The following is an 18207-nucleotide window of genomic DNA, read 5'->3' on the forward strand; positions in this document are numbered from 1 at the left end:
GAGGTGGAGCGCTGGGTAGGATTGGTTGCCTTAAATTGCTGTGGGAATTTTACCCAGTATCGTGTGAATATTTTTAAACAAAACAAGTGCAGCTCTTCCCACGATGGCTTGCCTCAACCCCCTTGGACGGGCCGACTTTAATTATAGTTTGGTCTGGAATTGCTGAACGCGGAGCTAAGAAGCAAATATACATAGATATATAACACACTATTGTTTCCGTTTTGGCCAAGTTAAGGAGCAGAATATTCTCACAGCCCAAAAATGCCGCTGCCGAGCTGCTGTGAGAATTTTTAGTGCCTTTGTTGAATATTTATGCAGTCGTTGCTGCTGCTGTCTTTACAGATTTACAAATTAAGATTCGCAGTTTTGAATTAATTATCGCTCACTTCCGCTCGACGGAATCAGAAGGTGAGCGCTGGCCAAGCACTTAATCTCATCTAGCTCTTGGGAGACATATTTCTTATCAGAGTCAGCCAATAGGAACTTGGCTGCAACCCCTAAGATTTTACTGCACCGGGCGATGGGAACGAAAGACTTAAACAACGAACTTTGGTTGCGTGAGGAATCAAACTGCCGGCCTGTATGTTCATTATGATGGAAAAACCACCACCAAAAGTTCTGGCTCTGGCAATTGGAACTGCAACCTCTTAAGGTCGTCGCCGTCTTATAAGAAGCTGAATATGAAATTAGTTTGGAATTTTTAATGAACAATTCCTTCACATTTCCCCAGGCCTCTTCCTCCCCCACTGTTTGGATAGGCGAGTGCGATGATTGTGGTCGTTTTTAGAAAGGGGGAGACAGCAATTTCTAAAAGTTCTCAGGACTGCTACACAACCTCATACCGTCTACTAAAAAAGTTAATTATCTTGAAAAATCTAAGTCTACCTGCCGTCTTTAGTCTTTAGCTTGCCGTGCCGACTGCTGCCGTTTTTCACACGCTGGGGAAAAATGGAAATTCTCGCAAAATACAATGCGTGGGAAATCGGTGGCGTGGGAGTCAGCGAAGAAAATCAAGGGAAACTATATAATCCAGTCCTATATACAAATTTGTATTCACAAGACTTTGGACACGTACTCCCTGCCATGCATGGTATATCCAAAGCCGTAGGTCAAGATTGGTTAATCGATTGAAAAATCGATCGGATTTTCAAAGTTTATAGGTCGGTCGTAATCGTCACTTCAACTTGTTTAATCCTATTGTTTTCACTTAACAAAGATATTTATATAAGACTAATTATTTTAATTATTAATGAACTATTAACACTTGTGCTTACACAGAATTTTTTGTCTAAAATAGATTTTACGTTAAATTTGTCAGGTTAATTCGCAATAAAACGCATGCTTAATTAAATTACTTTTGAAACTAGGCTTTATTTGCAAGCACTAGCATATTGTTCTATACAAACCAACTTAAGACTTGCCACAAGCATTTGTTTAAGTATTAAGTGTCCAAAGTTCGTTGGTTTGTTTCTAAACGAAATGAATTTAAGACATTTAACTACGTGTTTTGCACCTGTGTCCTAAGTTTACTTTACTGACCGTTGATATCGAAATGAAATTTGCTTTAATTCAGGTCAATGAGATGACCTTAGCTGCCATCCGATTCTATTAAAAACACTATATAATTTGTATATAATTTATTAAATAATTGAACATTTCTATGTATTTGATACAAAACGTCATCAGTACAGATATGCAGTTAGGATATACAAAGAGATAGATGCAATATGTGTAGATACAAATGCTTATCTAAAAATATGTAAGACCTTTTCTTCATACAAAAACATTGTATTAATTGTATAATTTAACCGGAATGTGCCATAAGAATACCTAAACGTGTAATTGCAAAATTTATACACATACAAATACTAAAAACAAAAGTTGGAAGTTGGTTTGGTATAATCGATAGCTGAACAAGACCAAAATTGGAATGAATTCTCTGGGGGAAGGGAATGCAATTAGAGTAAAGGGAGGTGGGTATTAAGTATGATTTAAATCTATAAAGTACTAGGCTTTCATAAGTTATTGCAATTGTAATTTATAATTATTATAAATATTTTCGGTATAGGTATAGGTATTACTAGTTGGCTCGAATGGTTCGATTTTTGTTCATATTGGTCAACATCAACGAGATATATGAAGTCAGCAGATCGTCCATCTTGTAGCCCAGCGACGTTTCACATAACAACTTCGAGCCCCTAACCAGATTTCCGATGGTCATGTGGAAATATGTATTGCCCGATGACCAATTCGAGATGCGTGTAAATGGATGCGTTACCAAAATGTCCTGAAAATAAAAAGAAGCAATCAAATATCAAGTTTTAATATTTATTATTTTATATATACATGTTTGAATCTTCTTATATTGTAATAGATCTTTAGTTCTTACCTTGGTCACTGGATGTATGAGACTCACGCCGTGTTTGTTAATGGCTATCAAAAGCATTTCGGGATAATTCGGTTCAGTGGTTTGCTTCACCTCAAAGAAAGCGGAGCCAAAAGTTGGCCATCTGTTCAAATATATTAAAAGGTAATTAAGACGTTTATAAATATGATTACGTTGAGCTACCCACCTATATACAATCTTCAAGAAGGCCACTTTCGCGTCTTCGGAAGTCATGCCCCCATCCTGGTTATAAGATGCAACAATCGATCGTTTCCATTCGCTAGTGCTCTGCATTTTCATAATATCCGATGGAATAAGTTCCCTCAGCATTTGTCTGAAAAGTAGCTTTTCGTTATTTATTTTGTAATCGATCGTAATAGAATGATTTGTACTTACGGTATGGCCTGCAGTTCTTGTTTATTTTCTCCAAAGCGCACACGGAAGACTAGAGCGGCCAGCTTAGCCGCCTCCTCCCTGGAACACTTGTGATAGCCACGCAACAGCTTGGGCAACTCCTGATGATAGTGGAATATAAGATCGGCATTCCGATCCTTGCCTGGCACTGTGTTCGTCCACAGTTTCTTCATGAAGAAGACCTGGTAAGTGAACTGCGGATTCGCTCCATCTCGTATGGGACGCGCTTTTTTAATCCAGTCGGTCAAATGGCGTACGAAATCGAAGAAGAAATCACCTTCGGGAACAGAAATGACCTTATCGGCGATCTTCACAAACAGGGAGAAGCCCTCGCTGGTGCGCAGCGAAAGGCGCTGCGAGATGTTGTTGCAGAAATCCTTCGCCCGAGTGGAGCTGTCCACTTCGAAGGCCTCGTCTGTGTCGTCCGGGAAGTAGACCTTGTGGAAGATCTGTGTGGTTTTATGCTGTATGGCTTCCACCTCCACCTGATGCGGCGGATATTTGCGTTGTCCATGGCGTATAGTTTTCTGTAGTCGATGCATTGAATCCTGTGAAATGGGATGACGCCTGGTGCGCAGGAACAATAGCAATTCCTTGAGCAAACCCTGTGAGCAGGCAAACAGTCCCGTGGCCAACCACATCAGCTCCCAGCCCCTCTCCTCGGACATTCGGTTGCGGTTGTCCGTTAGCTGCTTCATCAGTTGACAGTAGATCTCGTCGCGCAGAATTTCATGCTTCAGGGGTCCATCAAATATGTGATCGGTTATCTCGTTGCCCATCCGCGGACGCTTGGAGGGCAGATCTCCCATATACTTCAGTATGGCGGCAAAGGCGAAGCAGGCCTCCTCGGCAAACTCTTCCTTGCTTTGCAACTTGCGCAGCAGCGGTGCCTTAATGGGATCCCGGGAATAGCGCCACAGTTCCTCACTACGTTTTGAACTCAGAGTGAGTGTTTTCGACATTGTTCGTTTTGGTGGCAAACGGAAGTGATCCAGGGCATACTCCATCAGCGTATGAGGTCGATCCCTTGGTTCCACAGCTCCACCATTGGAAGCCATGCTTAGACGTCGTCCATGATGCGCCTCCTCGATGTTGAACAGGGCCAAAATATCCTGCGGCGGTTTGCTAAGTGTGGGCAGCACGTACACCGTTTCGGCGGGAAAGTCTCCTCGCTCCTGTGAACGATCGCAGCGTCCTATGCACCAGCCGTTGTTTAGAACTGATTCTCCACAGGATTCGTCCTCTAGTATGATCAGATCTCCCTTAAAGAAAGACAGAAAACTTGTTCCATCTGAAGGCGCACGATAGTCCTGCAAGGCAATGACATATTTCGATCTAAAAGCAAAGATATATACTATAATTTGATGTTCCTACTGGATATGTACTGGCTCCTTACCGTTTCTTCAGGCCATCTAAGAAGTAGACAACCAGATCTCGGATATCCTCAGCATTGGGACTCTGGAAGGTGAACTCCTCGCCTCGAACAGTGGAAAGACTGAAAGTCTGGGTGAAGACCTTGTTGGTCTTCTGACTGGACACGGCAGTAATCTCGGGGAAGCTCAGTTCCAACAGGACCTGCTCCTGATCATCCACCACATACACGCCGGTCCAGTTCACCGCAATGATGACATCGTTTTTGGGCAGATTCGGACCGGAGTTTCGATACGCTTCGTAGAAACGAGAAAAGAGCAGGGGCCACTTGTACTTGGCGTAGCTAACTATATCCTCCTTAATTTTTAAGGGTGCAATCTTGTCCTTGACATAGTAGGATTTCTTATAGGCCTGCAAAACCAAAGCAGCCCAACGTTCAATGGCCTTGTCCACTCCGCTGAGACAAAAGTCGGGTATGAAGTTTGGCAGAAGGGTAAACAGCCGCTCCATTGACATATCGGTAGAGTATTCGATGAAATATTGCTGCGCAGCTATCATGGCCAAGTCTTCCTCCTTATCGCAGCGGTATTCGCCAAACTTAACGCCTCGCACCACCTGCTGGTAAATAAGATTGGTGGCCACCTGATCGTGTGTGGGTTCGTGCCAAGGAGCAAAGATTTCCTTGCGGAAGAACAGACGCCACGGGGCATTTCGCTCCTGGGCGCCCTGCTCCTTAGCATACTGCTCACATTGTGAGATGGCGTCCATCACGTGGTCCCCGCCACTTCCCAAAGAACTAACTTTGTCGAACAGAGCTATGTACAGGGAAAACCCAAACTGATCTTTGAGACTTATCTTGTCGGACAGTTGATTGCATAGTTCCCGGGCCGTGGTGGCCGAATCAGCCAACAGAGTCTTTGTATTTCCATCCATAAACGTAATGGGCAGCATGATGGGCTTTTTGGATTTGGTGGCCTGCAACTCCAGCCACGAAGGCGGTTGATTGCGAGTTCCATTGTTGAAAGTTCGTTTCAGTCGCTCCTCGCAGTACGGTGCATATCCAGGTGGACCCTCACGGATAAAGGCCCTCAAGTAGTTAACAAACTTTTCCGATGGAGCAAAACATCCGACGCACAGGGATAACAGAATCCAACCTCTGGCATGTGAGGATTTCAAAGGATTGTTCGTCAGCTGCTTGCAAATCTGGCAGTATATTTCGTCACGCAGCTCCGCCCGCAGGATACCATGGCCAATGATGAAATGCAGCTTTTCAAGGTTGGAGGTTGGACGGGATTGCAGCCACGATTGGTAGCTATCCGCCGTGTATTCATCATCTTGCAGTCGGCGACGCACATCCTCGCCCAATTTGTTCTTTCGCTTCAACGTCAAGGATACGAGTTTGTGGCGGATCGACCGTGGCTTTTGCTTCAGGAAAGCATCTGGATCCAGGCCCATAAGCTGAGCTTCTTGGAATTCCTGAAAGGATAAATGTAAAGCGAACCACTTAAGTACTGCTTTAAGTTTTAACTCACCTTACTCCTGATGAAATTGCGCCCCAAGGTGGCAGTGACCTTGGACATGACGGAAGTGGTGTCCATGCGATCCATTGTGTGATACTTCGGCTCCGGCATATCACCTGTAAACCTCAGAATGGTTATCCACAATGCCTGGGCGGCAAGTTGATCGCCTTGCGTATGGAGCGGAAGTAAGGGATGCTTCAAAGCTTTCTTTGCATACTGATGGTTGACATTCCCTTGGAAGTAGGTGGCGGCGAATTTCTGGAACTTGAATTCCGATAGATCCTCCTCATCCTCGGATATGTGTATGGGTGCAATGATATCGTCCTGGTTGACATTTTGCGCGTGAGGCAGATCGTTGAACACGGACGTTTCACGTCCACCATGCGGAGTAGGGGCATCGCTACTGGAATCGGGAAGGAAGTCAAACATGGCCTCCACCAGTTTGCCATCGTCCACCGGCTCCTCCTGCTTGCGGGCGGCATCATTGATAATATTCATATTGACCTCCACTCGACGACGATTCTCCAATTGCTCCTGAATTTCCCGACGCTCCAGCTCGTGCAATCGATCTCGGTAATGCTGCTCGGCAATTTCTCGGGCATGCTTATTGCCCCGATGCAGCAGTTCCTGCTCCTCCAGTTTGCGCAGCTGAAGAACTTCGGCAAACTGCTTATGTTCCAAGCGAAGTTTCCGGTAGCGACGCATGGCAATCATACGCCGCACATGAGACTGGATCTTAATGACGGCCCACATCTTGTGACCATACTCTCGCCTGACCAAATATCCTCGGGCATGGGCTTGCAGACCGACAATGTGGCCCCTCAGATGGCGGAAACGATGTGACAGAACCCTAGAACGGATCAACGCTTGCAAACGCATGTAGCCCACTCGCATGTTCCTGTATCGTTTACGTTGAGCATAGCCCTTCCAGAATCGCTGCACAGTGATAGCAGCAGCTCTCAGGCGTAGAAACCTTCGTCGGTACACCCATCCTCGAATGCTGCGCTGCAGAATGAGGATTTTTCGCGTCAGCACGCGATCTCTCTCCTGCTCCAGAAACAGATCGTGGGCATCCTTGAGGAAGACCTTGGTGTGGCCCAGCTGATAGTCGGACTTGCCCAGAACCACGGCGCAAATCCTCGAAGTCGCCGCCTGACAATCCGTGCGATGAGCTGGTGGAACTCCCGGTATCAGGAAGCGATAACGCTCAACGAACTCTCTGAATCCATGCCGAATGGGATATCCAGCGCGACGAATTCGGATCGTTTCCATCATGCCGGAGTATCGCAGCTGACGGCAGCACAAGCCACGGTCAAACATCATTGGCTTCTTCAGCTCGTTGGGTTTGATACAACGAATAAAGAATGGCTGGCAGCTGCTGAGCGTCTTCATTAGTGCATCGAGAGATTTTCGAAACTGTGTGGAGAGTGTGGGTGTTCGCTTTCGCGTCTCGGCACCCATCTCTATGTCCTGAGCAAAGATTTGTCGGAGGAACTTGTTCGTACTCTGGCTAACCAAATGCAATAGATCGGGACTGAAGGTGTCCCGATTTTTATCTAGAAATCCTCGAGTGTCGTAGAACACCACGCCGGCAAAGTGATTCAGTCCAAAGCTGGTGTTGATATCCGACTTGGGCTTCAAATAGTTCTTGTGCGATCCATGGGTTTTGTGCAATTTGGCCAGCATCGTCTGATCCGTGCCCTTGGGAAACCGGGCCTCCTCATCGATTAAAGCCATAATATTGAGCTGCTTAATAGCTATCAAGTCGAGCGCATCCTGATTGTCTACGAACTCAATGTGTTGCCAGTTGATGGCCTCGTGGTTATACTCTTCCTGCTCAAGTTTAAAAATATGCTGCACGAAGAACTGCTGCAGATTCTCATTGGCATAGTTGATGCAAAACTGCTCAAAGCTATTCTGATCGAAGTTCTCAAAACCAAAAATGTCGAGAACTCCGATGGCATTGCGGGATGTGCCGCGCGGCTTGAAAATAGCCGTATTGATCTTTCGAACGATGTGCACAAACATACGTCCGTATATGCCTTTAACAAAGGCATCGCGCACATCCACGGATTGATCGCGCGACAGAGTGGACACCACGGTTTCTCCATGAGCAAAAAGCGTTCGACGTGTTAGAGCATCAATTAGCGGCTGAATGGGAAGTCCAAGTAGCCCGGCAACACGCTCCACATTTATGTGTTCCGGTATTTCGGTTGCATCCAGATTATCCACCACCGTCGCCTTATATTTGATGTTGCCGCAGTGGAGAAGGGCAGCCAGGAGCTTAATTATCTCCCAGATTTCCTGATCGGAGAAGAGCAAAACCTTCATGGCAGATCGAATGTCGGAGAACTCGGCGGCATCATCGCGACCCTCGCAGGTAATGCTATTTCCACCAGTCAGATATCTATAAGTTAGTGAATTAAATCAAAATCAATTATTGTTTTTATTAGTTGAAGGCATCTACTCACTTGTAATCAGCAGCCATGCCCAGATCGAGGCGGCTCTTCTCATCTGTCGATAGTCCGGCCAAAATGCAGTAAAAGACATGATAATTACGTTCGCTATGATTTTGGGAAACAATTCGCGACTTCTCTAGCAGGTACTGCTCGATTTTGGCTCCCTCGATCACGCCATTGGCGCTAAAGTGTATATCTATGTATTTTCCAAAGCTGCAAATAAATTCATTTGATTATTGACCGATCAGGTGATGAAGATTCTATGCATATAGTATTTACCGCGATGAATTGTCATTACGAATGGTTTTGGCATTTCCGAAAGCTTCCAAAATTGGATTCGCTTCGAGGATTTGCTGTTCGATCCATGAGTGTTTGCCACTAATCGCAGCCAGATACTGCAGTATTAACTTCGTGCTCTCCGTCTTTCCAGCTCCAGATTCTCCGGAAATAACGATACACTGATCCTGGCGATATCGTTTCATATGCGCATACGCATTGTCGCCAATCGCAAAGATGTGCGGCGGTAGCTCTCCGATTTTCCGCTCCTTATAGAGCTTGATCTGATCGCCCGTGTAGATGGGCAGAATCTGGTAGGGATTAACGGCAACCAGTATGGATCCCGTGTAAGTCTGAAATCATAAAAGTTATAAGCGTTCAATATCATATATATCACATAACATATTTAAGTTTTTAGAAAGATAACGCCTGCCGCCGAATTGATTACTTTATTCTTTCAATTTCTTATAAATGAGGCACGATAAGGAATTGAAAATCACTTAATATTAAATGGGTAACGATGACGCAACATAATTGGATCTTAACGAGCTCATTTCATTATGTTTACATTCAATGTTTTTAAGATTAACTTTAAATTGGTATAGGGGCAATCCATTAAAGTACTTTTGTTTTGAATTCTATGTACTATAAAGATCAACTTACGTATATCAGATTCTCCTTGTAGCGGATGAGCAGATTCCGCAAGATGCCAGCCTCGTGCAGATCACCCAGGGATATCATGTCCTCCACTCCTTGAACGGAGGACGCGTGCATGGCCTTGATGCGGCGCTCGGGTGCCAGCCACACCTCGTCGCCATCGTCATCGCGCACCTGGATGCGACGACCCTCGGCGGAGACGACACGTGCTCCAATGGCCACATCGAATTCTCGCCCAGATGCGGGCTCTATCCAGATGTAGTCACCCTGTCGATTAGAGGCGCAATTACAAGTTTCCGATTTTTAACCATTTTACGATTTTACAATTTGACATTCAGTTCTTTACGAGGCAGCCGCATTCGGTTGCCATGGACATGGGTGCCATAAAGACTATGTTTGTTGTAAGAGTCAGTTGAGCGGAACGCAACAAATATAGTAATACCAGGGACAGAAATGGACAGTGCACAGTGATGGGCGGAATTGGATGAATATGCAAAGGATTTACGTAAAAACCTTATAGAGAAGGTCTAGAACAGGGAAGTTAGTATAACACTGATAGCTAGCCAATTATCTTAGAACAATTTGAATCAATTAGAAATTCATTATGAACATTAATTAATTTGTATTATCCATTTCAATTATTAAATAAGTTTGTAGATCTGGATGCTTATAAGATATATATTGATTTACAAATGGATAGGAACAAGGCTAGTTAAAGAACTAAGCACAAGAATTACTTTGATAATAACCATCAACCTGTTGCTTTAACCCTTACAAATATTCCCAGCCACCACTGTTGCAGAGCAATGGTAGTTGAAGTGAGCCATGGCGTGGAACTTCCGCTTTTTGCTTCTGTTAGCTGGTGCTCATGGGGCGGGGAAAGGTGAGATAGATGGAGTGCCTCGATAAGGAGTGATACCCCCACTGGCGGCTAATGGGGAGTGAAATACTTACACGTGTTACGATCACCATGTTCGTCGTCCTTCATTTACTGATCCTGTGTTGGCATCCAGGGACAATGGCCCGTTCCTCTTCGCTGCTGCCGCTTGGTTTGTTCTTCTCTGCCGAAAGAGAGAACAAGTGGAAGAGTTGGCCATGAGCAACAATAACAAAATACTAGTTAGCGCCTGCGGCAACAAAAACCGGCTTCGAATAGGAAAAAAATTAAGGTGAAGTTTACGGTAAATTGAAAGAATTCACAACTTGTCGCTGTCTTCGTTTGTGGTCCGTCGTCTTCTTTTTGTTGTTCTTGCTATCAAATCGCTTTCCTAGCTCGAGGTAAACGTCTTTCTTTCCACGATTTGGCCAACACACTCTAGCCAGCAAAAGTGGCAACTCATTAACAACACAAAATCAACAGCGAATTAGTCATCGGACTTAAATGCATCCATAAAACTCATACTTTCGATACTTCTTTTCTTCTTAAACTAAGGGAAACCAACCCGAACCAAACGAATACGTGACCGAAAATCCTATAAAAAAGTAAATAAACCTTTACACCTTTAGACATGCAAAAAAGGCCATCCAACTATTTTCACTTTTTGAGTTTCGGTCGCTACGAACAATCAGTTTTGGCCACAAGAACCAGCCGAAAAAGAGCGTCTAACCGAAATCGAAGGTCTCAATGAGCTGCGTTTGTTATGCAAATTGCTTGGTTTTCATTGAAAACATTTACTTTCATTACTTTGTACGGCCTGGCAGTAGCTAAACAAGGTTTTCGATTTAAGGCGATAGAAAACTAAACCATCTTCAATTAGATATTTACGAAAAGAAAATAGAAAGGTGAAAATTGAACCTTTAAATTGAACGTCTGATCTTTAGAACTGAAGAAAATGAGTATTGCAATTATAGTAACCAGTTTTAACTCCGGCTTACAAGTTAGCAAATGAGCGCGGATTATAGAGTCTGATTACAACCATAATTCTTCAGTTTAATCATTTAATCTTGAGAATTCCGCGAAAACTCATCTAATCAACATGTGGATCGGATCTTTTTAAGCGAACTACTTAATTTCCGAAACCAGCCGTGAATCAGAGTTTCAAGCTGGCGTCATTTCCCAGTCGGTTGCCATCGAAGCCGCCTTTCAATTGGACACCCCATCCATCATTTAGCACATGGACTAACGGCTGCCTCCGCACAGGTATGGTGTGGCATGGTATCAGCCGTAGTGTAGTTACTCATTGGAAGGCGTCTCTCCTCTCCACGGTAATTGCAACATGCCAGACAAAAAAAAGCAGCAACAGCTACGGAGCAACCAAATTTAGTGGCACACGGCGGCACGTATACTCGTACACATACCAGTCTGGTTACGCTCTGCCGGTCAAAATACGAGTCTGGTGCACATAGGGAACCCATCTATCCGCGATCCACACTCGAACCACTACCATATAGCGACCTCAATTGCCGGCTGGAGTTCAAACATTTAACTGAGACATACATACATGTATTAAATAATATTGCTCAATGCTCGTTGTCCTGTTATCAGCAACCAATTTAATAGTTTAATGCCCCCATTGCCGTCTAAATCCCCACTATTCTCAAAAACTTAACTGTAGAACGCGGAAAAGGTTTCATTGTATCTTTGGGATTGATTTTTAGGTAAACGTATCTATATTCGTACTTTAACTATCTACTCGTACTTTAATCTTTTTTTGGTACTCTATCCACAACTGTTTTCAAATTGAAGAGAGCACTTAGACTAAGCACAGTCATGGTTAAATTATTTAAAAACGATTGCCTAATTGCCGTACCTGCTGTTATCAGAATTTCCCTGCAGTGCAAGTGGAGATAAGCAGCGAAAACATCAAACAAGGTGTAAATCGAGGTGTGAGGCAGACATATGTATCTCTGGGCATGACCAAAAACGATTAAAAAACTTATAGAATCGAGCAAAGAGCGTCTAAGAATTTCCGGCTCGGCAGATTTAGCATCGAATAGTAGTGATAGTGCACTCAGTGACGAACGATTGGCACGTATCTAAGTGCATATATATGGCAACCATATGCATATGTACTGCATATATGTATATATGTGTGTATATATGTATGTATATAAGAGAGTGCGTTTTTAGTGAGTGATCCAAAAGTTCATCGAGAGTCATTAGTGAAAGTTCGTGTGTGGCAGCCACGTACAATTACGGTTTATTCGAGCTACTCTACATACAGACACTCGGCCATATATTATCTATAAACATATGTACATATACATGTACATATGTATGTATGTATGTATGGCGTACCAATTGTTTAATATAACCACTTTTTGTTCACTTTGACTTTGACACTTGACATCATGTTGTTGTCACTTTTGAGCAATTTGCGGCATAAAAACATTTCCTACTTGACAAAATTCATGTTCGTCTTATTTAACAAAAACATGCATTAATAATCCTATGGAGTTTCACTTTATTTATAAGTTTATTGGAGCAATTTAGTTAAACCCTTATTGTTTTATTGGTCAATTGAATTATAACTCTCAAGATAATACAGCTAATAATAAATCCATAGTAAAGAAATACGAACTGATTCTAAAATTTACAAGCAAATGCACTTTTTCAATACACTTTTACATTATTAATATTACTTTTCTGAAATTGAATGTAAAAAATATTGATTATCTATTGCGTTTAGACCTTTTCAACTTCAAATTATAAAGTGTTTGCTAATAAATTTATAAAACACCGTTAGCTGCTTAGTTTTTTGAACTTTTTTTTTAGAGTTACTTGCTAGCAAAATTCTTTTTCGCACAGCTTCGTTTTTTGTTCACACAATTTGCTTCTGGTTTAACAACTGAAATCTTCTACAAAATTTAACGACTCACCAGCGACAGCAGCAAAAATAAAAAATGGGCAAAGTATTATGTTCATTTTTTTTTTATTATGTATTTAGAGAAGACCTTAAAAAAGTTTCACCAAACAAACAGAAAGTCGCTGCGTGCGCGAAAGCCCCCAGCAACAAAAAAAACAAAAACAGCCCAGCAACCCAAATGGAAACGCAAAAAAAAAGGTTGAAATGGGAGAGAAGAAACAAAAACCGGCTAATGAAAAGCGTTTATTTGAAAAAGGGTTTTCCAATTGTCCACACACGAAATGTCCCGTTGTGCAACAGCAAGAACAACAAACCGGACAAACAAGTGTGCCCGCGTTTTTGTTGTTATTGTCAATTTCAGAACTCTTGACCGCTGCACTGCAAGAAAAAGCACACGCTTCATGATCGATTTGCATTTATGCAAATTTAAATGGGATATACAAATATTTAACTTGATTGTTTGACATTAATAAAGAATAAATGATAGTACATTCTGATTAGATTAGATTTACACAGCAAAGGTTAAAGTATTTCATATATGTATATTTTTCATAATTATTTTTATAGATAATAAAAAACGTTTTCAACTGATTAATAAAACACACTTAGTCACTGTTTTAAGGTTGGCGCACGTACTTCCAAAAAATACAATTCAAATCATTTCAAATTGACATCGTTTTTTTCTCAGTGCGGAAGCCTGGTTCAAGCTCAAGGAGAATGAGACGGAGAGAGCGCACTGGCGAGAGCGGGTGGGAAAGGTACGTTACAGAGGGGGGGAGGCGGTAGCAGCACCCATGAATGTGTTGCACTGTGAGCCGCTCTTTACGCATCTCTCCCTCTCGCTCGCTCTGCAGCTACACGGCAGGTGTACCTGTCCGTGTGTGCGTGCAAGAGAGCGGGGCTGCGCTTGTAGTGTGCATGTTAGTACCGTTCTAGCCAACGAAACCTGAAGCGTAGCTATTTAATTTGGTCACTCGCCTAAAGCAATAAAAATGCAATGCAGCCACGTCTCCGTCTGGAAATGCAATAAAATCGATGATGTTACACTGAACCGATGCTGTGACCCTTGTCATTTTCCCCACTGGCTTTTCTAGCCACAAACAGACACACATTTACACACACCGTTTGGCAGGGTTAATGCACTCTTTTCTTTTAGTTTCGTTTCGTTTCATTTCTTTTCTTTTTTCCAATCACTCTCTACCTTAATTGGCGCCTCAGAATTTGCACTCTCCGCTTTTCGGTCACCGAATTCGAATTCTAATTGGAATCGCTCTCGCCACGACCGTTTAATTAACACTTTTCCGGACCCGTCGAAAGCGGGATGTTCTTTTTCAAAAACAGGTTACATAAATAGGTCACGCACCAGCAGTCGCAGGAAAAGAGCAGCGCGCCGAAAGTCCGCTTTTCCAGCACAGTTAAACCGAGCAACAGGTGGATCCCAGTCCTACAGACCACTGATCATTTTGGGGCTGTGCGATTTGTTTATTGTTTTTTTTCGTTGACCGAGAAGACAAGACTTGAAGCGAAAAATAACAACCGATAAACTGATCAATAAGAGTGACCAGGTGGTGGGGCCAGTTGCGAATGGCCTAAAAAATGCGCGGATAACTAATCTTGTTATGCTAACGAGTTAACATTGCAGTTAATTTGAAAAACCGCGTATCTGGCCACATTGTCGCATAAGCAGTCTGATCGATAGGCATTCGATAACAAAAGGCAAATTTATCGACCAGCCTAATTCCGGCGCGAATTTCAAAATGTCTGTCATAAGCTATTTTATTTTTCAAGAAATCTCTTTTTTCTATGTCAATATATTGAATATGCCGTCATCATCCTTCATAAGCTCGTTGAAACAGTTTTTTGATTTGCTAATTATTTATACGAATTGTGATAAGTAGTCAGCATGTCAATGTTTTATTTTGTAATTAAAATCTAATTACGCCCACCAGTAATTGTATTTTTGTAAACTAGTACTCCATTATAATGGACCACCATCGCGTAGAGTTGTTAGTACATCCAGACTACTTGCACCGATGAAGTACCTCTTGTGGATCAGCTTTCTTTTCATTGGGGAATCTCACGGATACGTGCGCCTCACGAACCTCAAGTGTGAAAGCTATGACAACACATTCGTCGTCTTTCCCGAATGCCGACTAAAAGTGCTTGGCAGGGGAATTATCGGGGCCAACATGCACATAAAGTTTCTGAAACTGCCAATAAATAGGATGGTCTTGAGATTCACCACTTACCGGAAGCTCACCGGATACCATCCGTTTCTATTTAATGTTTCCGATGAACTCTGTCGCGCCCTAAAGTATCCAAATCGTCACAGAGTCGTCTACTATTTCTACACCGCCTTTATGCCCTTTTCGAATATTAATCATACATGTCCCTATAATGTGAGTAGTTTCGCCAATTTTATAATCAATCATATACATTTTAATATCTATTTGAAGGATGATGTTTACATAAGGAACTGCACCTTGGATGATCGTATGTTTGCCAAGGTTCCATTGCCGAAGGGTATCTATAAGCTAACCCTCGAGATGGATGATGGTGTCATGAACTGGGCTTCCATCATAAACATATATTTTGAAATTGATATTGACTAAGAGGAAAACAGACGCGCATTTAATATGGCAATATATGATGTTTTTAAAGTTGAATTGCAGTGATATATGTTTCGAATTAATTGGCTTTATGACAAAAGAGCTCATTTGTGTGTTTAAAAACTAAGTTTTGATGATCAAAAACAACCAAATATGAGACTAATGAGAATTTGGTTGTTTTTGATCATTATTTTTCGACTGTTTATATGTCATTTATATGTATATATACAGCCCGAAAGTTATCAAATTAAGCCCAAAATTATAATTTGCAACAGCATATTAGAACACCTAATGATCAATTACAACGAGCACATATTTTTTTTTTTTGCGTTAAGTTTTTAAATATTCCTATGCCTGCTATATGATATAGTAATCAGATCTGGCTCGTTCCGACTTATATACTTAATGCAATACAAAGATCGTTAATGCAAATTGCTTTAAAACTGACTAATTTTTTCGTTTAATACTCAAGAATACATATAAAGTATGCAGTTTTTTTACTGCGCTACAAACTTCTGCTAGACCATTCTGAGTTATATTTGTAATATATTCATATTTACTTTGCTCGATGCTCAATTTATCGCCCCGCAGTTATCGGCGTTATCAGCCGCGTGGTCGTTATCACCGGCGTTTTCAAAAAACTGATTGCGGCGACAAGACGTCTCCGTTTTATCAATAGTTAATGTTTATTGAAATTTCTTTTCTCTCGTTTAAGGTTTAGGTGGTCAGAGTAAGCGCCTCCGAAGTTGGGCAGCAGATACAAAATGTGTTCTCGCGTGTCGTGTCTTTACAATGTTTCATTTAAGAATATGAAGGATGTGTGGTGTGTGCTCATTTGGATTGATATTTTGGAACAATTTTGGGAGTTAGCAGAACTTCCATCGGTTGCCGCACTCGTTGCACATGACGAAGGTGGTCATAGGTTCATCGGCGGAACGAGTCTGCAGCTGGTTGTAGGTGCAGTTGCGCTTCTTGCACTTGGCGCACTTGAGGAGATCGGTCTTGGTGCCCTGCACGGTGGCCAGCTGGGCATCGTTGATGGCCTCCTTGACGAACTTCTCGCGCAGCTTCTTCATCTCGTCGCTGGCCATCTCCTCCGGCGTCATTTTGGCCAGCTGCTTGGCAGTGACGGCGCCGCACATAAAGTTGCCGCGCAGTCCCGGATTCTTGGGATCCTTCAGATTGGCCACGCGCGACCTAATGCGATTCTTGTACTTCATGTCCGTGTTATTGAACTCGGAGTAAATGGCATCCTCCAGTTCGGCGGCCATTTCCTCCGGCTCCCCGCATCCCTCGGGCACTTCGCCAATCTTCAGTGCGGTGGCCAGCATTTCGCGGCACTTGATGCGGACCGCATCTGTCATGCCGCCGGAGGGAAACGAGGTCTGTGACGAGGAGCCTTTCTTCTCCTTATCCTTGGATGAGCTGGATGAACTGGATTTATCCTTGCCAGAGAATGACGACGACGACTTGGCGGCACTCGTGGACTTCGAGGCACTGCTGTTGTGGGAGGAGCCCTCCTTAGCGGAGCTGTTGTTGGCAGTGGTTGGCGCCGGGCTGGCCAGAAAACGCTTCCAGTTCTTGATCAGTGTTTTGGCCAGAGCGATCACCTCGTCGTCCTTGCTACTCTTGCGCAGCTCGTTTACGGTCATGCCGATGCGCGTTTTGGTCAGAATGTCGAGGTTGATGTTAAGCGTTTGCAGGGTCTTCAGCAGGTCCAGAGCCTGATCCTGTCCCTGTACGGTGGATATATATGCATGTTTGTGACATGATGCGCGGCACGTTAGCTAATCCCGATACTCACTGTGCCGTCGCTGGCCATCTTGCTCATCTTCTTTTGGATTCGAAACACTTCGTCTTCCACGCTCATTTTGGCCCACTTAATTTGGTCAGAGGTTAGGTTAACTGGCGTCGGCTGTCGGCTATAATCGGTGCTGAGGGTCTGCGACAGTTGTTTATGTGGAAGCCGGGCTATTACTATTTTTCCCTCCAATAAAAGTTGTTTACTATTTTTTTCGTTTCTGTATTCTCAGACCGAGTTGACAGAACACCCTAACGCGTTTTAGTGTTACCGGGCGGTGGCTTGTCGAGAAATACCTTCCCATGGCTAATACAATTCCCAACTGGAAGTAGTTTGGGTTTCAGAAGTCAGCAGTGTTACCGTATTTTAATGTAAATCTGGCTTTTAAGCGAGTACACACACACACACACATAGCATTGCGATGTTTTTTAAACTTGCACTGCTTGCAAGCAGGTTGCATTGTATTTCTATGTTGCGCGTTTTTGAATTATACTAATAACCTTAAATAACAGTATATATCACTTCTTTTTCAAATTAATTAAATCGTTTGATATTGTGAGATTTAGGAATTAAGGTGTAAGTTTAGGTGTGGTTTAGAGATGATGTATTATGGTAAAGTGGGAATGTTTAGGACAAGTCGGCGAGACAAATCCGAGCGTTGCGAACCCACCAACGCGCCCTGGTATGCGATGAATGTATGAATGTTGACATCGCAAATCACCTCAACCTCCTCTTAGTTAGAGAACAAATCAATCGCCAACCACCTAATGGCTTCACTGGATAACCAGACAACCAGGCGAAGACAAAAGAAGCGTCATAAAGGAGATCTTTGGACAATTGGAAGGCAAGGACGCGAGTGCTTCAAAACTAGCCAAAACTATTATCTAATCTAAGTTCTTATTCAAAAT

At 43.0% G+C, this 18207-nt stretch overlaps 3 protein-coding genes across 6 annotated transcripts; 1 reads left to right on the top strand and 2 right to left on the bottom strand.

Moving 5' to 3' along the window:
- Positions 1-1654: 1654 nt before the first annotated feature.
- LOC117147720 (myosin-VIIa) lies at positions 1655-14447 on the bottom strand. 4 transcript variants are annotated; one of them, XM_033315004.1, is made up of 11 exons: positions 14253-14447; positions 10038-10139; positions 9090-9350; positions 8430-8779; positions 8163-8363; positions 5704-8098; positions 4197-5647; positions 2783-4135; positions 2574-2720; positions 2390-2510; positions 1655-2287 (listed from the first exon to the last, which is right to left on the bottom strand). In XM_033315004.1, exons 2-11 carry the CDS (start codon positions 10053-10055, stop codon positions 2081-2083), a joined length of 6504 nt encoding a protein of 2167 aa, XP_033170895.1. In that variant the 5' UTR covers positions 10056-10139; positions 14253-14447; the 3' UTR covers positions 1655-2080. The 4 variants fall into 4 exon arrangements, with proteins under 4 accessions (XP_033170895.1, XP_033170736.1, XP_033170811.1 ...); XM_033314845.1 differs by having other exon boundaries at positions 10038-10144; XM_033314920.1 differs by having other exon boundaries at positions 14091-14447.
- Positions 14448-14922: 475 nt separating this feature from the next.
- Positions 14923-15555, top strand: LOC117149958. The gene is made up of 2 exons (XM_033316859.1): positions 14923-15288; positions 15346-15555. Exons 1-2 carry the CDS (start codon positions 14923-14925, stop codon positions 15499-15501), a joined length of 522 nt encoding a protein of 173 aa, XP_033172750.1. The 3' UTR covers positions 15502-15555.
- Positions 15556-16161: 606 nt separating this feature from the next.
- LOC117149947 (transcription elongation factor S-II) lies at positions 16162-17601 on the bottom strand. The gene is made up of 2 exons (XM_033316849.1): positions 17303-17601; positions 16162-17234 (listed from the first exon to the last, which is right to left on the bottom strand). Exons 1-2 carry the CDS (start codon positions 17366-17368, stop codon positions 16365-16367), a joined length of 936 nt encoding a protein of 311 aa, XP_033172740.1. The 5' UTR covers positions 17369-17601; the 3' UTR covers positions 16162-16364.
- Positions 17602-18207: the final 606 nt, after the last annotated feature.

The sequence above is a fragment of the Drosophila mauritiana genome, chromosome 2L (assembly GCF_004382145.1).
Source record: "Drosophila mauritiana strain mau12 chromosome 2L, ASM438214v1, whole genome shotgun sequence".
Taxonomy (NCBI): Eukaryota; Metazoa; Arthropoda; class Insecta; order Diptera; family Drosophilidae; genus Drosophila; species Drosophila mauritiana.